This window comes from Pseudophryne corroboree, chromosome 4 (genome assembly GCF_028390025.1).
Source record: "Pseudophryne corroboree isolate aPseCor3 chromosome 4, aPseCor3.hap2, whole genome shotgun sequence".
Classification (NCBI taxonomy): Eukaryota; Metazoa; Chordata; class Amphibia; order Anura; family Myobatrachidae; genus Pseudophryne; species Pseudophryne corroboree.
In genome coordinates this window covers 163,591,780-163,618,867 of record NC_086447.1, presented here as the reverse complement: position 1 = coordinate 163,618,867, position 27,088 = coordinate 163,591,780, and the positions used below count along the sequence as shown (strand labels likewise).

At 47.7% G+C, this 27,088-nt stretch overlaps 1 protein-coding gene across 2 annotated transcripts in view; it reads left to right on the top strand.

Moving 5' to 3' along the window:
* Positions 1 to 27,088, top strand: part of DZIP1L (DAZ interacting zinc finger protein 1 like) — a 282,067-nt gene that overhangs the window by 69,845 nt on the left and 185,134 nt on the right. For both annotated transcript variants that reach the window (XM_063915531.1, XM_063915530.1), the window contains exon 3: positions 18,264 to 18,348. In XM_063915531.1, coding sequence (XP_063771601.1) covers positions 18,264 to 18,348 — 85 coding nt within the window. The remainder of the gene's footprint in view (positions 1 to 18,263; positions 18,349 to 27,088) is intronic.

The following is a 27,088-nucleotide window of genomic DNA, read 5'->3' as shown; positions in this document are numbered from 1 at the left end:
TATGAAAATGCATCTTATTTGCATTGCTATGTGGCTAGGATGCACCAGCTGCTTCTGGTGATTAAAATGATATGCAGCATGCCTATATTCTGTGTGAGACTGTCGCTGTATCTGCATATGAAATGCTACACACAGAATATAGACATGTCGCATATCATTTTAATCAGCAGAAGCTGCTGATGCCCCTAGGCATATCAAATGCCCTAGGCAATTGCCTAGTTTGCCTATGCCAATGGCCGGCTCTGGGTATGGCAGAGGTTCCCAAACTTGGTCATCAAGGCACCCCAACAGTCCAGGATTTAGGTATAGCCATGGCTCAGCACAGATGGTTAAATCAAATTGACTTAGGTGCTAATTAAGTCACCTGTGGCCAAGCATGGATACATTTAAAACCCGGACCGTTGGGGTGCCTTGAGGACCCCGTTTGGGAACCTCTGCTGCATGGGGTCGTGGCGCTAGCAAGAATATCCATTTATGTTTAAAAAATACTGTGTGTATTCACAGGGATACAAAACAGAGAAAAGTGTTGTTGCTCATCAATAAAAACAATCAATATAAATCAATCAATGCACAAATACATTTTCTATTTATGCACATGAAAATTTGCCTTGTATGCTGTGCTATACAGTAGATATGTGATCCAGTATTGACCCGAGTGCAAAGAGTCTCTATGATTGTTGTATTTCCAAGTACCTTTATGGAGACTTTAGGGTTAATACATTCCTGGGACATCAGCTGTGTTGTATCCATATGTCCAATCAGTAGTAGCCACATATTTCTCAAACTCTGTTCATTGATGTTAAGCTTAGCAGTAGTTAAGAAGGGTTTGACAGTCCCATTTTCTGGTCATCAGGCACAACATTACGGGCGTTCCATGATGCGAACTCTTTCCTCAGAGGACTGGTCCATTTCCTATGATTTTTTTTATTGGCTAGACCTATGGAGAGAGCAATTTCCCTTCATTATAAAATTCTCCAAACCCCTTTGGATCACACCGAAATATTTACAGGGCTATCTTCATGGTGTACTGTATTCCCCCACATTACCACGGAAAAACTTTTACTGTCACTCCTTTATTCCCAGTCAGTGGTCTCATCTAGCATGTCTACATGATATTCTATAACATTTATCACAATGGGTATCTTTCGTGATACCGGCAGTCAGACTAGTAATCGACGCGCAGAATCCCGACACCTGTTAGGTGAGTATTTTAACCCTAACTCCCTACCCTAGGACTGGCCCAAGCTTAATTTTTTTTAGCAAGCGAATATAGATTTTGGTGCCCCTTCATGGGATAATCTTTTGAAAGGGTGTGGTCTCACAAGGAAGGGGCATTGACACACAATAGTACTCCCAAGGGTACAGGGTGGTGACTGGGGAGGCAGGGGTGACAGGGAGAGAGTGGGTTACTGGGGAGGCAGGGGACAGGGAGACAGTGGGTGACTGGGGAGGCAGGACTGACAGGGAGATAGTGGTTGACGGGAGGCAGGGGTGACAGGGAGATAGTGGGTGACTGGGAAGGTAGTGGTGACTGGGGAGGCAGGGGTGACGGAGATAGTGGGTGACTGGGGAGGCAGGGATGACAGGGAGATAGCAGGTAACTGGGGTGGCAGGGACATAGTGGGTGACTGGGGAGGCACAGGTGACAGGGAGATAGTGGGTGACTGGGAAGGCAGGGATGAAAAAGAGGCAGGGATCTCCCCAAGAGAGACACCGAATTGCTGTTACAGCTTGTTAAAGTCTGCATGGTGTTCAGATTACAAGCCGGGAGACGTGAGCCGGGACGCGGAGGTTGCTGAGCTGGTGACATAGAAGCCGGAGTCCTGAGAGGAAGAGATCCAAGACTATCTCTGTCGTTGATCCCTGTGTGTGCTCCGTCTTGGGTGATGACTTACATGCTGTTATACAGTTTTTCTCTTACGTCCTAGAGGATGCTGGGGACTCCGTAAGGACCATGGGGTATAGACGGGCTCCGCAGGAGATAGGGCACCTAAAAAGAACTTTGACTATGGGTGTGCACTGGCTCCTCCCTCTATGCCCCTCCTCCAGACCTCAGTAAGATCTTGTGCCCAGAGGAGAATGGGTGCACTGCAGAGAGCTCTCCAGAGTTTTCTGTGGAAAAATAATTTTGTTAGGTTTTTTATTTTCAGGGTGTCCTGTTGGCAACAGGCTCCCTGCATCGTGGTACTGAGTAGAGAGAAGCAGAGCTGGCTTGTAAAGTTGGGCACTGCTTCTAGGCTACTGGACACCATTAGCTCCAGAGGGAGTCGGAACACAGGTCTCACCTGGGGTTCGTCCCGGAGCCGCGCCACCACCGTCCTCCTCACAGATGCCGAAGATAGAAGCCGGGTGAGTATTGAGGAAAAGACTTCAGGCGGCAGAAGACATTAGATCTTCATGAGGTAAGCGCGCAGCGGTAAGCTGCACGCCATTGCTCCCTGTCACACACACAAAGCAGGCACTGAAGGGTGCAGGGCGCAGGGAGGGGGGCACCCTGGGCAGCAATAAACCTCGCTTTGGCCATAAATAAGGTGGATTAGGCTGGGGGACAGTAAATCCACGGACCCCCGCCATTTTATTAATATATGATGAAGGGACCGAAGCCCGCCGTCAGGTGGGCAGGGCTTGATCCTCAGCACTAACTAGCGCCATTTTCTCCACAGAGGCTGCATGAGAAAACGCTGGCTCCCTGTTCTCTCCCCTGCTGAGCTTCACAGGTTGGAAAAAGGAGGAGGGGTGCACTTTGGCGACGCAGTGAGTGGAGATTACGATTATAAACATATAAAAGCGCTTTCTGGTTGTATATTCCAGTGTTTTTAAGCGCTGGGTGTGTGCTGGCATACTCTGTCTCTCCTAAGGGCCTGGTTGGGGTTTTGTCCCCTTATAGGTAAATTCCTGTGTGTGTGGGGTGTCAGTACGTGTGTGTCGACATGTCTGAGGCGGAAGGCTTCTCCAAGGAGGAGGTGGAGCAAATGAGTGGTGTGTCCCCGTCGGTTGTGCCGACTCCTGATTGGATGGACATGTGGCATACGTTGCATGCAAGTGTGGCATCTTTACATAAGAGGCTTGATAAGGCTGGTTTAGGGGGGACATCAGGCGGTCAATCCTCAGATTGGACCGACTCACAGGGCCCGTCGGGGTCTCAAAAGCGTCCCTTAACACAAGACATTACTACCAACACGGATTCTGATTCCAGTGTCGACTATGACGAAGTAAAATTGCACCCTAGGGTGACTAAAACTATTCAGGGTATGATTGTGGCAATAATGGATGTGTTGCATATTGTGGATGAACCCTCGGTCCCCGACACAAGGGTACACATGTTTAAGGAAAAGAAACAGATTATTAATTTTCCCACATCTCATGAAATAAATGTGTTCTTTGGAAAAGCTTTGGAGACTCCGGATAAGAGACCGCAGATCCCCAAAAGAATTTTTATGGCATACCCTTTCCCTAAGCATGACAGGGAGATTTGGGAATTACCCCCCACTGTGGACAAGGCCCTGACGCGCTTAACCAAGAAAGTGGCGCTACCGTCTCCTGACACAGCGGCCCTTAAAGACCCAGCAGATCGCAGGCAAGAAACTACCTTAAAGGGTATTTATTCTCATACGGGTACTGTGCTAAGACCGACTATTGTGTCGGCATGGGTGTGTAGCGCAATTGCAGCTTGGACAGATGAGCTGACAGATCAATTTGATACTATGGATAAGGACACTATATTCCTAACTCTAGCCCATATAAAAGGCGCAGTCTTATTTATGAGGGATGCTCAAAGGGACATTGGATTGCTAGCTTCTAGGGCCAATGCCATGGCTATCTCAGCGAGAAGATCCTTATGGACTCGCCAATGGACGGGTGATGCGGATTCCAAGAAACATATGGAAGTACTACCCTATAAGGGGGATGTATTGTTTGGGGATGGGCTGACGGACCTGGTTTCCACAGCTACAGCAGGTAAATCAAATTTTTTACCATATATTCCCCAACAGCAAAAGAAAGTAACACCCTATCAGATGCAGTCCTTTCGGTCGCACAAGTCTAAAAGAGGTCGGGGATCCTCTTTCCTCGCCAGAGGTAAGGGCAGAGGCAAGAGAGCACCTGCTGCGGCAGGTGCCCAGGAACAAAAGTCCTCCCCGGCTGCTTCAAAACCCACAGCATGACGCAGGGGCTCCCCTGAGGGAGTCCGCACCGGTGGGGGCACGTCTTCGACTTTTCAGTCAGGCCTGGGTCAGTTCGGACCTGAATCCCTGGGTGCTGGAAATAGTTTCCCAGGGTTACAAACTGGAATTCGAGGAGGTGCCCCCGCGCCGATTTTTCAAATCGGCCCTACCAACTTCCACATCGGAAAGGAATGTAGTGTTAGCTGCAATTCAAACGCTGTGTATACAGCAAGTGATAATCAAGGTTCCCCTGCACTAGCAGGGAAGAGGTTACTATTCAACCCTATTTGTGGTCCCGAAACCGGACGGTTCGGTCAGACCGATTTTGAATCTGAAATCCCTAAACCTGTACATAAAAAGATTCAAATTCAAAATGGAATCACTCAGAGCAATAATAGCCAACATGGAGGAGGGGAAGTTTATGGTGTCTCTGGACATAAAGGATGCGTACCTTCATGTCCCCATATATGCCCCCCATCAGGAATACCTGAGATTCGCTGTACAGGATTGTCATTACCAATTTCAGACGTTGCCGTTTGGACTTTCCACGGCCCCGAGGATTTTCACCAAGATAATGGCGAAAATGATGGTGGTCCTGCGCAAGCATGGTGTCACAATTATCCCATACTTGGACGATCTCCTGATAAAAGCGAGATCAAGAGAGAAATTGCTGAGCAGTGTGGCGCTCTCTCTGAGAGTGCTCCAGCAACACGGTTGGATTCTAAATCTACCAAAGTCACAGTTGATTCCGACAACTCGACTGCTGTTCTTAGGTATGATACTGGATACGAAACAAATGAAGGTCTTCCTCCCAATAAAGAAAGCCCAAGACATCCAGAACATGGTCAGAGAACTGCTAAAACCGAAAAGGGTGTCAGTTCACCATTGCACTCGAGTTCTGGGGAAAATGGTGGCGGCCTACGAGGCCATTCCCTTCGGCAGGTTCCATGCAAGAACTTTTCAATGGGACCTTCTGGACAAGTGGTCCGGGTCCCATCTGCACTTACATCGGAAAATAACTCTGTCCCCAGGGACCAGAGTGTGGTGGTTGCAAAGTGCTCACCTCCTGGAGGGTCGCAGGTTCGGAATTCAGGATTGGATCCTGGTTACCACGGACGCGAGCCTCCGAGGATGGGGAGCGGTCACACAGGGAAAACATTTTCAGGGTCTGTGGTCAGACCAGGAGTCCTGTCTACACATCAATGTGTTGGAACTCAGGGCCATTTACAACGGCCTTCGACAAGCGGAGAATTTTCTTCGAAACCTACCGGTACTGATTCAATCAGACAATGTCACAGCAATGGCTCATGTGAACCGCTAAGGCGGGACAAAAAGCAGAGTCGTGATGGCGGAAGCCACAAGGATCCTTCGCTGGGCGGAAAATCATGTAAGCGCTCTGTCAGCTGTCTTCATTCCGGGAGTGGACAACTGGGAAGCAGACTTCCTCAGCAGACACAATCTACATCCAGGAGAGTGGGGACTTCATCAAGAAGTCTTTGCAGACGTAACACGTCTTTGGGGAACTCCTCAAATAGACATGATGGCGTCACGTCTCAACAAAAAACTTCAGAGGTAATACGCCAAGTCTCGGGACCCTCAGGCAATAGCAGTGGACGCTCTGGTAACACTGTGGGTGTTCAAATCGGTCTATGTGTTTCCTCCTCTTCCTCTCATCACGAAAGTGTTGAGGATCATAAGACGAAGAAGAGTACAGACGATACTCGTTGTCCCAGACTGGCCTCGAAGGGCTTGGTACTCGGATCTACAAGAGATGCTCACAGGAGACCCCTGGCCTCTTCCTCTGAGGGAAGACCTGTTGCAGCAGGGGCCCTGTGTATTTCAAGACTTACCGCGGTTACGTTTGACGGCATGGCGGTTAAACGCCGAATCCTAGCAAAAAAGGGGATTCCGGAAGAGGTTATCCCTAAGTTAATAAAGGCTAGGAAGGAGGTGACGATAAAACATTATCACCGTATCTGGTGAAAGTATGTGTCTTGGTGTGAGACCAAGAATGCACCTACGGAAGATTTTCATCTGGGTCGTCTTCTCCACTTCCTACAGACAGGAGTGGATATGTGCCTGAAATTAGGTTCTGTTAAGTTACAGATTTCGGCCCTCTCGATTTTCTTTCAGAAGGAATTGGCTTCTCTTCCAGAAGTCCAGACGTTTGTAAAGGGAGTGCTGCACATCCAGCCCCCTTTTGTGCCTCCAGTGGCACCATGGGACCTGAACGTGGTGTTGCAGTTCCTAAAATCACACTGGTTTGAACCGCTTAACAAGGTTGAGTTGAAATTTCTTACCTGGAAGGTGGTCATGTTGTTGGCCTTAGCATCAGCAAGGCGAGTGTCAGAGTTGGCGGCTTTGTCACACAAGAGCCCCTACTTGATTTTTCATGTGGATCGAGCTGAATTGAGGACACGTCCACAATTTTTGTCTAAAGTGGTTTCTTCGTTCCATATGAATCAATCTATTGTGGTGCCTGTGGCTACAAGTGACCTGGAGGATTCCAGATCCCTGGACGTAGTCAGGGCCTTAAAAATGTATGTAGCCAGACGGCTAGAGTTAGGAAAACAGAGGCTCTGTTTAGCCTGTATGCGGCCAATAAGATTGGCGCTCCTGCTTCGAAGCAGACTATTGCTCGCTGGATCTGTAGTACGATTCAGCAGGCTCACTCTACGGCTGGATTGCCGTTACCAATTTCGGTTAAGGCCCATTCCACTAGGAAGGTGGGCTCTTCTTGGGTGGCTGCCCGAGGCGTCTCGGCTTTACAACTTTGCCGAGCGGCGACTTGGGGTCAAACACTATTGCTAAATTCTACAAGTTTGATACCCTGGCTGATGAGGACCTAGCGTTTGCTCAGTCGGTGCTGCAGAGTCATACGCACTCTCCTGCCTGATTGGATGCTTTGGTATAAACCCCAGGTCCTTACGGAGTCCCCAGCATCCTCTAGGACGTAAGAGAAAATAAGATTTTAAACCTACCGGTAAATCTATTTCTCCTAGTCCGTAGAGGATGCTGGGCGCCCGTCCCAGTGTGGAAACTCTGCAAGACTTGTATATAGTTGTTGCTTACATAAGGGTTATGTTACAGTTGACATCGGTCTTGGACCGTTACTGTTGTTTTTGTTCACACTGTTAACTGGTTATGTATGTTCCAGGTTACATGGTATGATTGGTGTGGGCTGGTATGAATCTTGCCCTTGTATTGCTAAATCCTGCCTTGTATTGTCCATCTCCTCTGGGCACAGTTCTCTAACTGAGGTCTGGAGGAGGGGCATAGAGGGAGGAGCCAGTGCACACCCATAGTCAAAGTTCTTTTTAGGTGGCCTATCTCCTGCGAAGCCCGTCTATACCCCATGGTCCTTACGGAGTCCCCAGCATCTTCTACGGACTAGGAGAAATAGATTTACCGGTAGGTTTAAAATCTTATTTTTACTGTACGTTTAACTTTAAAGTAACCTTGGAATTTTATAAAAACGTTACTGTACCATCTGCGCTTCTTTTATTTTTGTTTTTATATATATATATATATATATATATAGATGCCTTAATTCCCCGGCACTCCAAGTATTCACTGCGGGATATGTCCTGCTCCGGTGCCCTCCTCCGCAGAGCGCTTTAATCTTTCACCCACTGAAATATTCAACCAAAGAAAAGGCGGCACTCGTCTGTGATGCAATCATATATTGGTGCAAAAAGCAATCATCATCAATGTTTCGGGGACCAGTTCCCCTTCTTCAGGATAAGTGTTAACAGTGCACAGCAAACATTTAAATACATAGAGGCTGTTTGTTTGGGGGTAAGTACTGCCACTGTGTATTTAGATGTTTGTTGTGCACTGTTAACACTTATCCTGAGGAAGGGGAACTGGTCCCCGAAACATTGATGATGATTGCTTTTTGCACCAATATATGATTGCAGACTCCGAGTGCCGCCTTTTCTATGGTTGTGTGTGTGTGTGTGTATATATATATTTGTTTGAGGGGATGTGCCTACCAGGCTTAGGTTAAATTGTGTCCAATTTGCCTTCTGTTAATACCTTCTGATGCACATACATCTAAGACAATGCTGCTGTATTATTATTGTATATTTGCCTATTATAGGCTTTCATGTTACTCATTACCTATTTCGTTTTTTTAATATACTGCGCTTTGTAGTAGGTAATTGCTCTGATGAATCAAAGAAATGAAAATTAGAAGTATTTGACACTTTTCTTACAAGGAGGTGTAGTCATGGGATTCTTAAACCGTTCCAAATATGAAGTGTAAATGCATAAGGTACCTTTTGCATTTTCCCCGTCTTGCATGCTTTGCCAGCTTCTTTACTCAGCGTAGTGAGTCACGGTCCATCCGCAAGTAGCCGCCACTGCTACCTCTCTTTCTCATACGTCCTAGAGGATGCTGGGGATGCTTCAAGAACCATGGGGTATAGACGGGATCCGCAGGAGACATGGGCACTTTAAGACTTTAAAAGGGGTGTGGCCTGGCTCCTCCCTCTATGCCCCTCCTCCAGACTCCAGTTATATTCTGTGCCCAGTGAGACTGGATGCACACTGAGGAGCTCTCCATAGTTTCTCAGAAAAAGACTTTATGTTAGGTTTTTTATTTTCAGGGAGACCTGCTGGCTACAGGATCCCTGCCTCGTGGGACTGAGGGGAGAGAAGCAGACCTACTTCTGTGAGTTTCAAGGCTCTGCTTTTTAGGCTACTGGACACCATTAGCTCCAGAGGGTCTGATCGCTAAGTACGCCTAGATGCTCGTTCCCGGTGCCGCGCCGTCAACCCCCTTGCCGAGCCAGAAGTCAGAAGACGGTTGAGTAGAAGATCAGTAGACTTCAGTGACGGCTTTGAGGTACCGCGCAGCGGGCGTGCTGCGCGCCATGCTCCCACACACGCAGCGTGCAGGGCGCAGGTGGGGGGTGCCCTGGGCAGCATAAACCTCAATAAATAGGCTGGCAAAAGAGGCTTACAGTGCCTGGGCACTAAAACCAGACCCCCGCCAGTATAGAGATTTGAAAAATAGCAGGGCTGAAGCGCGCCATTAAGGGGGCGTGGCTTAGCCCTCACACCTCTAATCAGCGCCATTTTCTCTTCACAGAGATGCTGGTCTTGACCTCCTACACTGCTGTACAAGTAACAGGGTACAAAACGGGGGGTGGGGGGGCACAGTAATTTGGTGCTGTTTTATTAGTATAAAAGCGCTAACAGGTCTGAGGCATTATTTTAATCGTTTTCAGTACCGGGATAGGCGCTGGGTTGTGAGCTGGCAAAATTCCCTCTGTGTTTCTCTAACAGGCTTTGCTGTGGGTCTGTCCCCTATAGCCCCAGTGTGGTTGTGGATGTCGGTACGCGTGTGTCGACATGTCTGAGGCTGAGTGCTCTTCCCAGGAGGAGGCTGGAGTGGGGTCTATCGAAGTCAAAAATATTACATAAAGAGAACATACAAACTACACACATTTAAGTCGCTATACTTGCAAATATGCGCAGCGAGCATAGCAATATATGGTAACACCCGCATTTACACGGACATGCCACGGAGATGGATTCAACACTTATTTCATGCAGTACATAATTGTGGTGGTATCAACCGCCAGACATCATGATGATTTAGAATTGTATATGATGGAGTGGTGTCATGTATGTGTATTATTTGAACGAAACAAGATACACCGGTCATGTTTAATATTGAAGCAACCAGATTGATGTGTAGATTCATTTGATGCTTGTTGTGAAGTTGTGGGACATTGCAGCGGATAATTATGATTAAATGTATAAAAGCTAAAATCACTCTTATTAGGACAGTGGACAGGAAACTCATGCCAGCCCTTTGGATGTCTTCAAGGCTGAACCTGATTACCATATACAAAGGGACTAGTGACTCATCATGAATGAGAGAGAGTCCCCTCCCCCAAACTAGATAACACATTGCTGATCACACAGGAAGGTAGTTCCTGTTTTGGTCTCAGAGTTGCTGTAAGGTCTGAGACGATGATGGAGTTATTGCCAACTCGGTTCCTGTTTTGGTCTCAGCGTAAGATGGAGTCCCGGCATGATTTTAGAGAAAGAGAGAGACATAAGCATTGAGGGAATGGTATTGTATCGCTGGCCTGTAACTGTATGTAACTGTATGTAACTATGTTTTAACTGCTTACTGTGTGAGTGTAACCATGTAACTATAGGTATACTGTACTTTGTAATATATATTGAATCCATATCCTTTAATAACAAATATATACATCAATGAGCTTTGGAACTCAGATAATGTGTGGGTGTATTGTTTTCTCTTATGGGATGCAGTGTTTTGCGATGTATAGCGCACATTCATGGGATATGGTAATAAGAGGTGCAGGCGTTTACAATATATATTAGAGCGGACATTTTAAATATTTGTGAGAAATCAATTTGGCATTCACAGGTCAGAAAAGACTGTGGGAGTGACCGTGTTGGCACCGCCAATGGCTGATTGGGTAAATGTTTTCAGTGTTTTGAATGCAAATGTGGCTCGATTAAATAAGAGATTAGATAAATCTGAGTCCCGGAACCAGACATGGAGAAAATCCATGAAGGATGCATTATCACAAGTTCAGACCCCCTCAGGGTCACAGAAGCGTTCATTTACCCAGATAGCGGATACAGATACCGACACGGACTCTGATTCCAGTGTCGACTATAGTGATGCCAGATTGTATCCTAAACTGGCTAAGAGCATTCAGTACATGATTGTGGCAATAAAAGACGTATTACATATCACGGAAGACCCTGCTGTTCCTGACACTAGGGTCTGTAAGTATAAAGGAGAGAAACCTGAGGTAACGTTTCCTCCCTCTCATGAACTGAACGCTCTTTTTAAAAAAGCTTGGGAAAATCCTGATAAGAAGTTACAGGTTCCCAAGAGAATTCCGGTGGCATATCCATTCCCCTCTGGGGACAGGGAAATGTGGGAGTCAACTCCCACGGTGGACAAAGCTCTATCGCGTCTGTCCAAAAAGGTGGCGCTTCTGTCTCCTGACACGGCAGCCCTAAAGGATCCTGCGGATCGTAAGCAGGAAAATACACTAAAATCCATTTATGTCACTACAGGTACGCTGCTCAGGCCTGCTGTTGCATCGGCATGGGTGAGTAGCGTTATTGAAAATTGGGCAGATAACTTGTCATCTGATATAGATACCCTGGTCAGGGATAGCGTTCTTTTCACACTGGGTCATATCAGGGACACTGCAGCCTATCTAAAGGAAGCTGCGAGGGATATTGACCTTTTGGGATCAAGGGCTAATGCCATGGCAGTCTCGGCTAGGACGGCATTGTGGATTCATCAATGGAATGCTGATGCTAACTCTAAGAAGGCTATGGAGTCTCTGCCGTATAAAGGTGGTGTCTTGTTTGGTGACGGCCTCGCTGACCTGATATCTACGGCTACCGCAGGTAAGTCATCGTTTCTAACGTATGTCCTTGCACAACAAAAGAAAACGCCCCACTATCAGATGCAGTCCTTTCGGCCCAATAAATACAAAAAAGGATGAGGGTCTTCCTTCCTTGCTACGAGAGGAAGAGGAAGGGGAAAAAGGTCACAGGCTGTGGAAAGTTCCCAAGAGCAGAAGTCCTCCCCGGCTTCTACCAAATCCACCGCATGACGCTGGGGCTCCTCTGCGGCAGTCCATACCGGTGGGGGCATGTCTCCAACTCTTCAGTCAGGTCTGGGTTCGCTCGGCCATGGATCCTTGGGTATTAGAAATAGTAGCCCAAGGGTACAAATTGGAGTTTCAAGACGTGCCCCCTCATCGATTTTTCAAATCGGCCTTACCAGCTTCTCTTCCAGAAAGGGAGGTAGTATGTGCTGCAATACTAAAGCTGTGTCAAAATCAAGTCATTGTCACGGTACCCCCGTCACAACAGGGGGAAGGCTTTTATTTGAGCCTGTTTGTGGTCCCGAAGCCGGATGGCTCAGTCAGACCGATTTTGAATCTAAAATCCCTCAATTTCTATCTAGAAAAATTCAAATTCAAAATGGAATCTCTCCGAGCAGTGATCTTCAGTCTGGAGGAGGGGGATTTTATGGTGTCGGTCGACATAAAGGATGCCTACTTACACGTCCCCATATATTCACCACATCAGGCTTATCTGAGGTTTGCTGTTCAGGATTGTCATTACCAATTTCAGACGTTGCCATTTGGTCTGTCCACGGCTCCGAGGATTTTCACCAAGGTTATGGCGGAAATTATGGTTCTCCTGCGCAAGCAGAGAATCACGATTATCCCGTACTTGGACGATCTCCTGATACAGGCGAGATCCAAGGAGAAATTACTGGAAATCGTTACACTCTCCCTGACAATTCTGCAACAACATGGTTGGCTCCTAAAATTGCCAAAATCACAGTTGGTTCCGACAACACAGCTGTCATTCTTGGGTATGATTCTGGATACAGAATTACAGAGAGTTTTTCTACCGGTGGAAAATGCTCTGGAATTACAGAACATGGTAAAACAGATTCTGAAACCGGCAAGAGTGTTGATTCTTCAATGCACTCGGTTGCTGGGGAAGATGGTGGCGGCCTACGAGGCCATTCAGTTTGGCAGGTTCCATGCCAGGGTATTTCAGTGGGACTTGTTGGACAAGTGGTTCCGGGTCTCACCTGTACATGCACCGGAAATTAATCCTATCTTCCAGGACCAGAATCTCTCTCCTGTGGTGGCTGTATAGTTCTCACCTCCTAGAGAGACACAGGTTCGGGATTCACGATGGGATCCTGGTGACCACAGTTGCAAGTCTCCGAGGCTGGGGAGCAGTCACACAGGGGAAAAATTTCATGGGAAAATGTTCAAGCCAGGAAGCTTGTCTGCACATAAACATTCTGGAATTAAGGGCCATTTACAACGGCCTTCTGCAAGCGGAACATCTTCTTCGCGGTCTGCCCATCTTGATTCAGTCAAACGACATAACAGCAGTGGCGTACATAAACCGCCAGGGCGGAACAAAAAGCAGAGCGGCAATGACGGAGACCACAAAAGTTCTTCGCTGGGCGGAGAAACATCCAAGCGCTCTGTCAGCAGTCTTCATTCCAGGAGTGGACAACTGGGAAGCAGACTTCCTCAGCAGACACGATCTACATCCAGGAGAGTGGGGTCTTCATCAAGAGGTCTTTGCAGAAGTGACAAGTCATTGGGGTATTCCTCAAATAGACATGATGGCGTCTCGCCTCAACAAGAAACTTTAGAGATATTGTTCCAGGTCGAGGGACCCTCAAGCAGTAGCGGTGGACGCCCTGGTGACACCGTGAGTGTTTCAGTCGGTCTGTGTGTTCCCTCCACTTCCACTCATTCCAAAGGTGATAAAGATCATAAGAAGAACAAGGGTTCAGGCGATACTCATTGTTCCAGACTGGCCGAGGAGGGCCTGGTATCCGGATCTTCAAGAATTACTCATAGAAGATCCCTGGCCTCTTCCTCTACGAGAGGACCTGTTACAGCAAGGACCGTGCGTGTATCAAGACTTACCGCGGCTGCGTTTGACGGCATGGCGGTTGAACGCCAAATCCTAGCCCGAAAGGGTATTCCCAGTGAAGTAATTACCACACTACTTCAGGCTAGAAAAACAGTAACGGTGAAGCATTACCACTGTATTTGGAGAAAATATGTGTCTTGGTGTGAATCCACACCTGGATTTTGAATTTCACCTGGGGCGTTTGCTCCAATTTTTGCAAGCAGGTGTGGATGCGGGCCTAAAGTTAGGCTCCATTAAAGTACAAATTTCGGCCTTATCAATTTTCTTTCAGAAAGAATTGGCCTCCCTTCCAGAAGTTCAGACCTTCGTGAAAGGCGTGCTGCACATCCAACCTCCCTTTGTGCCCCCAGTGGCACCATGGGATCTTAATGTGGTGTTGCAGTTCCTGCAATCTCATTGGTTTGAACCTTTGTGTAAGGTTGAGCTCAAATTCCTCACTTGGAAAGTGGTCATGTTGTTGGCCTTGGCATCCGCAAGGCGGGTGTCTGAATTGGCGGCTTTGTCTCACAAAAGCCCTTATTTAATCTTCCATGCAGATAGAGCAGAGTTGAGAACTCGTCAGAAATTTCTGCCAAAAGTGGTTTCATCGTTTCACGTAAACCAGCCAATTGTGGTGCTAGTGGCTACTGACGCCTTGGCGGAATCGAAGTCTCTCGATGTGGTCAGAGCTTTGAAAATCTACGTCGCCAGAACGGCTCAGATTAGGAAAACAGAGGCTCTGTTTGTCCTGTGGGCTCCCAAAAAGATTGGGGCTCCTGCTCCCAAGCAGACTATTGCACGCTGGATCTGTAATACGATTCAGCAGGCTCATTCTACGGCGGGTTTGCCGTTACCAAAATCGGTGAAGGCCCATTCTACCAGAAAGGTGGGCTCATCCTGGGCGCCTGCCCGAGGGGTCTCGGTATTACAGGTTTGCCGAGCTGCTACTTGGTCGGGATCAAACACTTTTGTGGAGTTTTACAAGTTTGATACCCTGGCTGAGGAGGACCTCTTGTTTGGTCAATCGGTGCTGCAGAGTCATCCGCACTCTCCCGCCAATTCTAGAGCTTTGGTATAAACCCCATGGTTCCTGAAGCATCCCCAGCATCCTCTAGGACGTATGATAAAATAGGATTTTAATACCTACCGGTAAATCCTTTTCTCTTAGTCCGTAGAGGATGCTGGGCGCCCGTCCCAGTGCGGGCTGTGTCTGCAGTTATTGGTTATGGTTACACACATGTTGTGTTGAGTTCAGTCAGTCTGTGGCTGATGTTATTCATGCCGTTGCATGCGTTGTTGTTGAATGCCATGTTGTACGGTGTGTTTGAGGTGTGAGCTGGTATGTATCTCACCTTAGTTTAAAAATTAGATATATCCTTTTCCTCTAAATGTCCGTCTCCCTGGGCACAGTTCCTATAACTGAAGTCTGGAGGAGGGGCATAGAGGGAGGAGACAGTTCACACCCCTTTTAAAGTCTTAAAGTGCCCATGTCTCCTGCAGATTCCGTCTATACCCCATGGTTCTTGAAGCATCCCCAGCATCCTCTACGGACTAAGAGAAAAGGATTTACCGGTAGGTATTAAAATCCTATTTTCCACTTCATAGCCAGGCTCCGTCAGTGGGATAGATGCAAAGGTCAGTACGGCCGCTGTGCTATGCAGGATCTAGCACCCAATAGTAGACTTCCTCAGCACTGACCCCTGCATCCAGGGCCGGTGCAAGGTTTCTCGGCACCCTAGGCAAATTGTCAGCTGCCCCCCCCCCCCACATATATGTGTGTGCATGTAGTCTCATATTATATATATATATATATACACACACACACACACACATGGTCGAAGTGGAAATTTGGAAGTGGGGGTATGGCTCCAGAAAAGGGGGCGTGGTCACCCAAAAGGGGGCGTATCCCGTGTAGTAGAACCCCTTATACTATCTAGTACTGGTGCCCCTTTCACATTATAGCACACGGTACGAGCTGAAATTCACATTGTAGCACACTGAATAAGCCGAAATTCCCCTTGTAGCACACTGAATGAGCCGAAATTCACATTATAGCACACTGAATGAGCCGAAATTCACATTATAGCACACTGAATGAGCCGAAATTCACCTTGTAGCACACTGAATGAGCCGAAATTCACATTATAGCACACAGAATGAGCCGAAATTCACATTATAGCACACTGAATGAGCCAAAATTCACATTGTAGCACACTGGATGAGACAAAATTCACATTGTAGCACACTGAATGAACCAAAATTCACATTGTAGCACACTGAATGAGACAAAATTCACATTGTAGCACACTGAATGAGCCAAAATTCACATTGTAGCACACTGAATGAGCCGAAATTCACATTGTAGCACACTGAATGAGCCGAAATTCACATTGTAACACACTGAATGAGCCGAAATTCACATTGTAGCACACTGAATGAGCCGAAATTCACATTGTAGCACACTGAATGAGACAAAATTCACACTGTAGCACACTGAATGAGCCAAAATTCACATTGTAGCACACTGAATGAGCCAAAATTCACATTGTAGCACACTGACTGAGTTGAAATTCACATTGTAGCACATGGTACGAGCCAAAATTCACATTGTAGCACACTGAATGTGCCGAAATTCACATTGTAGCACACTGAATGAGCTGAAATTGTGAAAGCAGGGACAGCCAGAGTGACGACAGGGAGAGAGAGACAGTGACGACAGGGAGAGAGAGAGTGACGACAGGGAGAGAGAGAGTGACGACAGGGAGAGAGAGACAGTGACGACAGGGAGAGAGAGACAGTGACGACAGGGAGAGAGAGAGTGATAGGGAGAGAGAGACAGTGACGACAGGGAGAGAGAGACAGTGACGACAGGGAGAGTGACGACAGGGAGAGTGACGACAGGGAGAGAGAGACAGTGACGACGGAGAGTGACAACAGGGAGAGAGAGTGACGACAGGGACGACACAGAGAGTGACGACACGGAGAGTGACGACAGTGACGACAGGGAGAGAGACGACAGTTACAGTGTGTGTGTTTGTAGGCAAAATACACAGACTATACATACACTCCACACACAAACATACATAACACAAACACAACACACACATACTGTACATTTAAACAAACATATACATTGTACTGCACATATATGTACCTGGGTTGGAGAGGAGAGACACTGCCAGCCACAGAACAGCCACTGGAATGATGAGGACACACCACAGCATTGCACAGTAGCTCCCAGTATCTGCAGGCCACTATGCCGGCAATAGACCCCTCATACCCGCAGCGGCAGCTGCGATCGCGGCTTTTTAAAATAAGGAATGCAGTCCATCAGGGGGAATTTCTGGGTGCCCATAACACCCCCCCTGCATGTGCTACGGGGTATGGTGCATGGGGGGGGGGGGGGCAGTGAGAGAGTCGCGGCAGGATGAGTGGGGGGGGGGGGGGGTAATATGGTTACTCTGACGAGTAACACATTGGAGCCTGCACTCGTAGCAGGGGGGGGGCAGCAGGTAAACTGCCGGAATATGTCACTGGGGGGCTGGCTGGAATTCGCATATGGGCGCCGGAACTGAACCTGCACTCGCGGCAACAGGGGTAGGGGGACAGCCGTCCGCAATCACGGGGGGGGGGGGGGGGGGACACTTGCGGGAGCATAACCTCTGAGCCTGTGGAGGGGAGGGGGGGTGGCTAGAAGTAATATGCTGCACCCCCCAGTCCGCAGCTCGCCATGGGAACGGGGGGGGGGGGGGGGGTAAGGGGGAGACAAGACACATGCCAGAGCCGGCAATTGGTGGGAGGGGGAGGGATGGGTGCAGGCATCATGCTCGAGATCGGAGGGGCAGGGGGTGCAGGGATCAGTTTGAGAATGTTGTAATGGAGCGGGGGCCAGGTCAGGATTATGCACGGCAAGGTGCTATCACTGGGGGGGGGGGGGCGGCAGCAACTGAGCAGCTACAACATTCCTGCTCCTCATCTCTTACGGAAGAGCAGGAGAGAATAAAGAAAGCATGTTCTAATCATCTTATAGTGCCGCCCTCCAGTGGCCGGCGCTCATAGGCAGCTGCCTAAAGCTGCCTAATGGTAGCGCCGGCCCTGCCTGCATCTGTCCCGCCAAGAGTGGAAAGAGAGGAAGTAGCAGCGACTACTTATGGACTGACCGTAACTTATTAAACTGGGGAAAGACGCTGGGAAAGCCAGGAATGTATTAACCCTAGCATCTCCCCAAAAGGACTTGCAATTAAAACAATCATAGAGATTTACTTTGCACTCAGGTCTAAGCCAGATCACATGTTTATAGCACGGTATACAAGTTAGTAAAGAAGCTTGTGCAGAAATTGAAAATGTGATTTTATATTTGTATTGACTGATTTATAGTGATTGTTTTATTGCTGTACACAGCACTTTTTGTTTGTTATTTATCTGTGAATACATACTGTATTTTTAAACATAATCAGATATTCTTGCTAGTGCCACGGCCCCATACACCTTTGTTAATTATTTAGATCAAGACCTAGGGAACCCTTGATATCATTTCCCCTAATGGCAGCCAACACATTTTAATACAATAAGCAGTGCAGTTTTTCTACACATCCCATCAATCTCTATTTTTGCTTCTCTTTACAGTGCCAGCTATGTGATAAGGCATTCATGAACTATTCCTACCTCCAGGGGCATGTCGAACGTAGACATCCTGAGATCACCCAACTCGGTAAGCTTAGTAGCAAACTGTATGCTGCTCCTCACCTTTATGGGGGCAATACAAGTGTTTTGTGTGCCGGCGGCCACTAGATGGCGGCCGACACAGCAAATCAAGTGTTGCTCTGTGTGGCAGTGCACAGCCGCCGGAGCTGATATTACTGTTATGTTGTTCCATCATGGTAACTAGTAATGTTATATTAATACAGTATGTACCTTGTTGCTGAATATATTTGTAGTTAACTGTGCTTATTATAATACACAACACTGCTATTATATAGTGTAATAGAAAGCGTATAAAAAAAATTAGCCATCAGACACATACCCAGTGAGCTAAATCTAGGCAAGTCCTCTTGTTGTCGAAGCTCATGAAAAAGTTCATTTTAACAATTTTGGGGATTATTCGAGTTTTTAACATATGCAGAGAAATTTAGATTTGGGTGGGTTATATTGTTTCTGTGCAGGGTAAATACTGGCTGCTTTATTTTTACACTGCAGTTAATATTTCCGTTTGGACACACCCCACCCAAATCTAAATCTCTCTGCACATGTTATATCTGCCCCACCTGCAGTGCACATGGTTTTGTCCAGTAGTGTGCTTTTTTAGTTTTCTAACACAACTGAGTAAGACCCTATATTTTTTACTAATGGGATGAGTTCAGATGAAAAAACATTTTTGCAGTAATAATGTCATACAGTCATAGACCTGCTGTAGGCATCAGTTTTTAGACTACAGGGTAGATGGAACAGCCTGAGGATTGCAGGCAGCAGTGACTTTCCAGTGTGTCTGCCCGATGTTTTAAAGTGCAATCATTTAAAAGGCAAAACCAGGTTATTACATTTACCCCTGTACCTTTAATAGACAATTTAAAAGTAGTGTAAGGCTTGTCTATGGGTTGAGTGCAGGATCCTGACAGTGAGGATCCCGATGGTTAGAATACTGACACTTCTTGGTAGGTAAATTAAACCTACCCCTTACCCTTTCCATAACCCTCCTCAGCCTACCCCTAACTCTCCCATCATGCAGCCCAATCCTAACCCTCCCCTCCCACAGTTTAATTCAAACCTCCCCTTCCCAGAGCCTAACCTTCACCCTAGTGCCTAACCTCTCCTCCCGCAGCATAATCCTAACCCTCCCTGGCATACTTGCGTTCGGGAAAGGGAGAGAGAGAGAAAAAAAAAAGGGGGTGAGAGAAAGGGGGGTAGAGAAAGCGATAAAGGGAGGTGAGAGAGATAAAGAGGGGAGAGAGAAAGATAAAGGGGGTGAAAGAGAGGGGTAGAGAGAGAAATGTGGGAAAGTGAACAAGATAAAGTGGGTGAAAGGGAGGGGGAGAGAAAGAAAGGGGATGAAGAGAGAGAAAGGGGGGGGGGGAAAGACAAAGGGGGTGAGAGAGAGGGAAAGAGAAAGAAAGGGTGAAAGAGAAAGAGAAGGAGGTGAGAGAGAGAGGAGGTGAGACAAACTGGGATATTCAATTTGGGCCGAAGCTGGCGGGTGATAAGTCTTGCCGCCAGGGGCTATTTAATTGGCCCCGATAAGCCGGCGCGGGCCGTGGTTTATCGGGGGTTTTGCTTCACCTTCCTCCAGCAGGCGAAGCAAAATGCCCGATAACAGCCCTGTTTTCATCCGAAAATGGGGCTATTTCACCCGAAAACACACAGGTTTCACTGCACCTGTGTGTTTACAGGTGTAAAAGGACTTGTTAATGGCTGAGTGAATTAAATAGCCCGACCGCAGCACCCGAAGAAACATCAGGGGTTTTTACTCCCGATGTCTCTTCGGGCCAAATTGAATATCCCGGAAAGGGGGAGAGAGTAAGAAAAGGGTGTATGAGAGAGAGAGAGAGAAAAAGGAGAGGAAGAGAAAGAGAAGTGGGAGAGAATGCGGAAGAGAGAAGTGGAAAGACAGAGAAAGAGAGAGAGACGGGGAGAGATAGGGGGTAGACACAGAGGGCCGGTATGTATTAAAATAAATTGCTGCCCCTCGCATTGACGCTAATCGCATATGTACTAACATATGCAATTAACATTGCAATGCGGTGACAGAGGCCCCCCACGATACGTGAGTGAAGGTGTAAGGGGGGTCTCTATGGGGTGCGTCACCTCCCAGCCCCGGGAGGTGACGTATGCTGGGAGTCCTTGGGCGGGGGATCCAGCTGCCTGGACACAGGTGAAGGGGGGAGGGTCAGCGTATGCGAAGCAGGGAGGCGGGTGTGGCTTTGAGCGGCGGGTGGGAAAGAAGCCCATAGGCTTCTAAAGGGTATCGCCATAAAAAGATGGCGATACCCTCCGCGGCGAAAACCCGGAGGCCTGGTCTTAGTACATATTAAATTGCAGTAAAATCCCCCCAAAAATGGTGTTTACAGCACTTTCCCTTCAGTACATCTCACCTAGAGAGAGAGAAGGGGAAACAGAGAGAGAAAGGGGGGTAGAGGAGAAGTGAGTGGGAGAGAGAGAAAGGGGAAGAGAGAGGGAGAGAGATGAGGATAAAGAGGAGAGAAAGAGAAGGTGGAAGAAAGAGAGAGAGAGAAGGGGGAAGAAACAGAAGGGAAGACAGAGAGAGAAGGGGGTGTAGAGAGAGAGAGAGAGAGAGAGAGAGAAAAGAGGCGATACAGAGAGAGATAGAGAAGGGTTGAGACATAGAGAAAGTGAAGGGGGAGAAAGAGAGAGGCCTGCTTTAAGGCCCGAAAGGCAGACTCGGCTGCAGGCGACCAATTGGAAGGGTCCGCTCCTTTTTTAGTCAATGCTACTATAGGAGCGACCAAATCAGAAAAGGTATGAATGAACCGCCTATAAAAGTTTGCAAACCCTAAAAAGCGCTGAATTGCTTTTAAATTTGTGGGTTGCGCCCAATTAAGGATGGCCTGGAGTTTTTTCGGTTCCATGAAAAATCCCTGGGGAGAAATAATATACCCCAAGAAGGACACTTCCGTGATGTGAAAATCAAATTTCTCTAGTTTTGCGTATAAATGATTCTCCCGTAGTTTTTGAAGAACCAGACGCACATGAGTAATATGTTGTTCCATAGACTCAGAATATATAAAAATGTCGTCTAAATAAACGACAATGAACTCTCCAAAAAAGTCACGAAGAACATCATTGATGAGGTCTTGAAATACCGCAGGAGCATTTGACAGCCCAAAGGGCATCACCAGGTATTCATAATGACCCGACTGTGTGCTGAAAGCCGTCTTCCACTCATCCCCAGATCTTATTCGGATGAGATTGTAAGCTCCTCTAAGATTGATTTTTGAGAAGATAACGGCAGAGCGTAACTGATCAAAAAGTACTGAAATCAAAGGCAAAGGGTAGGTGTTTTTAACAGAAATTTTATTCAGAGCCCGAAAATGAATACATGGTCTGAGCGACCCATCTTTTTTCTCAACAAAAAAGAATCCTACACTCAAAGGAGATTTCGAGGGCCTAATGAAGCCTTTTTTAAGGCTTTCCTGGATATAATTATCCATAGCCGTGGTTTCTGGCCCGGAGAGGGCATATAATCTCCCCTTAGGTAAAGTGGCCCCGGGAACTAAATCTATAGCGCAGTCATAGGACCGATGGGGAGGCAGGTGGTCCGCATTACCCTTGGAGAAAACATCAGCAAAATCCTGATATTCCAAAGGAATAAGTTCTGGGGTAACTGCCGCAACCCGGACTGGATGGGAAATACACTCCTTAACACAAAAAGGACCCCATTGGGAAATCTCCCCAGACCGCCAATCTATGGTGGGATTATGAAAGTCAAGCCAGGGGTGACCCAAAACTACTGGAACTGCCGGACAATGTGTAAGGTGAAATTCTATTTCTTCTGAATGTAGGGCCCCCACTGTCAGCAATACTGGAGGGGTGCGGTGAGTAATAACCCCATTGGAAAGCGGACCCCCATCCAAGCCGTGCATGGTGATACGTCTATCTAAGGGTATCTGTGGAACGCCTAAAGCCTTAGCCCAAGCTAAATCCATAAAATTTCCTGCAGCTCCACTGTCGACGAAGGCCGACACCAACGAACTGAGGCTGCCAAAGGAAATCTTTACCGGAACTAATAGAGAATTATTAGAGGAGATTAACTGCAGACCCAAGTGAACCCCCTCACAATTCACTTGGTCAGAGCGTTTCCCGGCTTGTTCGGGCAGTTACGTGCGATATGTCCCTTACCACCACAATACAAACAAAGACCAGAACTTAACCTTCTGGTTCTTTCCTCTGGGGACAGCCGGGAGAGACCCATTTGCATGGGCTCCTCGACGTCCTCAGGAAAAGTATATACACATGGATTAGGCCTAAAAGTTGTTCCTCTTTCAGCCCTCTGCTCTCGGAGATGACGATTAATTTTAATAGCGAGCTCCATGAGTTTGTCTAGAGTCTCAGGAGCGGGGTACTGAAGAAGACTGTCTTTAATAACTTCCGACAAACCGAGGCAAAACTGACTGCGCAGGGCCGGGTCATTCCAGCCACAGTCGTTCGACCAACGGCGAAATTCGGTACAATACACCTCTGCTGGATTTTTGCCTTGCTTAAGGGCACGCAGGTGACTCTCAGCTGATGCTTCTCTATCTGGGTCGTCATATAAGAGGCCTAAGGATTTAAAAAAGGCGTCTACTGATAACAAAGCAGCATCATCCGCTCTTAGCCCAAACGCCCAGGTCTGTGGATCACCCTGAAGTAGAGACATCACAATCCCGACCCGCTGAGACTCAGTACCAGAGGAACGGGGCCTTAAACAAAAATAAAGCTTACAAGCTTCCTTAAAATTAAAAAAATCCTTTCGGTTACCCGAAAAACGGTCAGGTAAATGCATCTTTGGTTCTGGAACCATACTCGGGGAGGCTCGCAAAAGATCTTCCTGCGATCTCACCCGAAGAGTATGGTCCTGAACCATCTGAGTTAATTCCTGTATTTGGTTAACCAAAAGCTGACTGGGGTTTGGCCCTAAACCTGCCGGATTCATGAGGCCGAATTTCTAGGCCCACCAATACAACGGAAAAAATTAAACCCCCCTTTTTTTTTTGTGTGTGTGGCCGGTGATAATGTTACGATCCTGATGCTCAGGACAGGGGATATCTTGTGTAGTGAGTCCTGAGCACCAAGACGGAATGCTGGGATTGGGAAATGGGAAGGAAATAGCCCCTAGCACCCTACCTCCGTTGTCTTACCCGTGTTATCAATTCACGCCTGAACGACTATGGTTTCTTGGGCCCATGGCAGCCGCGTTTGAAGGGCGGATTAGGTCTGCCCAACTCCGATGCCCCCTCAGGTCTTAAAGAGAGACAAGGCGTGAACTGAGACAGGGTAATAACAAGGGGACCTCTAACTAAAACAACCACGCTAGGGGCTATAAACTACCTAAAAACTAAACGTATGTGCGGCACGCCGCCAAAGGAAAAGAACTACAAAGAAACCACTGTCCACTCCCCCACACGGCACCGCCGAGTTCCGGGGAGGACAGTGATAGCGGAAACCTCCGCAAATGCACCAATTCACAGAGAAGTAAACACTAAGCGGCATAGGCCGCAACACGCGGCAGAAGCCGCTACTCACAAAACCGGGCGAGAACCCCAGATGACAGAAACAGGTTCGCAAGGACTAGAAGGATTCCCAGGACCGGCTTCGGACCTCCAAAGTACCAGAGGGCAGGGAGCAAGATCTACCAAACACGGCTGACAGGAACAGAGTTCTGCAAGGCAGGAACAGCATACAAGAAGCTATCACCGGCGGGGCTGCAGTGTGCTGGCTCACATAAAAAGGCCCTGCTGGCCAATAACAGGAGGGCCAGCAGGACCAGCCCCCAGACCCAATTACTAGTTGCCGTGCAGCTGCCCTGCTGCACGAGCAACCTAATTAACTATTCTTAGCAACGGGAAACGCGGTCCACCTGTGGCGTCCCCGTTGCTATGCACCCGGCGGCCCTGCACGCACGGCGTCCTGCGTTGCCAGGGACCCGGCGGCTATCGTGCGCACGGCGTCCTGGCGTTGCTAGGCGCTGTGCGGGGGACAGGGAAGGAGAGAGGTGCGGCGGCCGTGACCGCTGCTCAGTCAGGGCACGGCCGAAGACCGCCGCGCCTAACATTAAATAGCACTGCTGCGGCTCCAGTCCCCTTCCTCCTCCTTCCCTGCCTCCGGCGCTGCTGCTCTCCTCCAGTGCCGGGCACGGGCGCACACTGCACAGAACAGGCGGCTTGTAATGAGTCAATTTGACTCATTACAAGCCGCTGGCCGTGGTTTTTTTCTTGTCACCAATGTCTAAGCACCGTCTGGACCTATTTTCAATGGGGGCCTGGAGCTGCAGCTCCACCCGCCCCTTTGTTAGTCCGGCTCTGCTCAGGTACAAACATGAGATTTAGTTGTGCAAGATGAGTTTAGTCTAAATAAATAAATGGGTAGAGATGGCACTCTTCCTGGGATTTTCTGTGCATTGTGGGACGGTGCACAATGCATTTCTCCATGAAAAGCACTTTATTGCAGCTCTGATGTGGGTGAGATTGGGCCTAATCCTATTATTTTAATGTTTGGCATTTTGTAACATTTATTGCACTTCTGTGGATAATCTTTAAAAGCACAATCTTTAAAAGAGTAGGTAAGTATGCACTGCAATATAAAATGGATGCTGCACATTCAATTTACTAATACCCCTCAGGTACTTGAAAGGGAGGGGTTAATTCTAAACAAGAATAATACACAAAACAGGTTTCCGCAGCACACCAAGGGGTATTGGCAATAATATCTAAACAGTGTATGGTAGATAAGTCAGAGATATTAGTTACATCTATTTGCAAAGATATGTTTATGCCTCTAGGCCAACGTCAAGATTTCTCTGATACTGGAGGTCCCTAACACTGCATTATAACAGTACTCACTCTGAGCCATATAATTTTCTACTGTATGATAATAGCACTGTATGATAATAGCACTTACAAAGATATATCTAAATTGAGAGCCAGGTTACTTGGAGTAACCCCTAGTTCCTCCAAATGGCACTAAAAGAACCAGCATGCTCTCGAAACGCTGGCCCCATTTGTGCCTCTCAGAACTGCAATATAACATGGAAGCTGCTCAATCGGTTTAGTAATACCCCTCAGGTGCCTGAAAGGGAAGGGTTGCTCTAAGCAAGAAAAATTACACAAAACAGGATTTCCCAGCACACCAAGGAGTACTAGCAATACAATTTGAACACTACATGGTGGTAAATTATTCCGAGATCTTGGTAACATATATTTGCAAAGATGTGGTTAAGCCTCCAGGCCAACGTCAAGGCTTCTCTGATACTGGAGGTTCCTGACAGTGCATGTAGGCACTGCAGGCAGCAAGGTGATATGCTGATGGAGCAGCGAGGTAACACTGCTGAGGTGCTGCAGGAGCATGTAAGAGGCACTGTTGATGTGAGGCTGGAGCAGAGTAGCAGCCAGATGGACAAGCTGCAGGTGGGGGATATGATTTCCTCATAAACCTTGCAATAGCTCAGGTGGAATTTGGTCCCCGTATCTATGTATGCACTGGTAGGAGCAGTACATGCTCAGGCATATAAATATTACAAATGCTACCCCGGCAATCAGGAGCCACTTCACCAATCCGGACACAAATTTCTGGACGAATCCACGTGTCTGACGCTGCTCCTGGGGGTGTCCCTCATTCTGCTCCTCAGGGTGTTTCTCATTCTGCTCCTGGTGGTGTTCCTTATTCTGCTCCTGGGTGCGTACCTCATTTTGCTCCTGGGGTCGCCCATGATGATGTTCTTGATAGCGCCCATGATGTCGCTCCGGATGGCACCCATGGTGATGCTCCTGGTGCCGCACATAATGCCGTTGTTGATGGTGCCCATCCTGAGGATGTACTTTATGCCTCTCCATGAGATCTTCCTTGGCAGTATCGACAATAGAGGCTTGTCGCCACCCAGCTGGGAGAGGCCTGGCGTACAGCTCCTCAGGAATCAGGAGGCAAATAAATAAAATAATAAAACAGGAACTCATGTTCCTTTGCAGACTCAAGTTCTAGTGAACAATAAGTCGCAGAGAGTAAGTCTTTGAGTATAAACTCGCAGATAAATAAGAGCTGCTGCACTGACCGAAGTACTGTGAGCAATGACTGGCAGTGGAACAGTGACAAGGTTATATTGCTGTCCCAGTGCCTGTGATGTCACTAACGCATCACAATCACATGTGATGTCACTAACGCATCACAATCACCTTACAGACATTAACTATAGCTGTGCCAGGGAGCTATACCTGATTGCCTGGAGTCTGTAGGCCAGTATAGCTGCTATATAAATTGAGAAGGATGCAGAGAACCTGGTTATTAATGCATGCTTTATTTATTCTTATTTTAAAGATTTATATAAACATGAGTTTGATAAGATTGAGCAGACTATATTAATTTTTATCAGCAGCAGAGGATCTAAGGTGCCCACACACTAGGACTAGGACGATATCATGATTTGACGCATCGGGCTGACGTAGTGGACCACATTCTGTGTAGTCCACTTACAATTGCGATCAGAGGCGTGCTCCCGGGGGTCGCAAGCAGGGTTTTCAAGATCTGGCCCTGTCGCTTGCGATGATGTGCTTTAATGTTAGATCGCATGCAATCTAACATTAGCAATTCATAAGTGAGGAGACCTGGACTAACGATATCCTGAGTCCAAGAGCTGCCAGCGGCTGGCGGGGTGTTTAAGGAGTATCGCGTGCGACGGAGCGAATGCGATACCTCCTCCTAGTGTATGGGCTCCTTTACAAATAAACAAATATTGGTGGCAGGTGTACAGA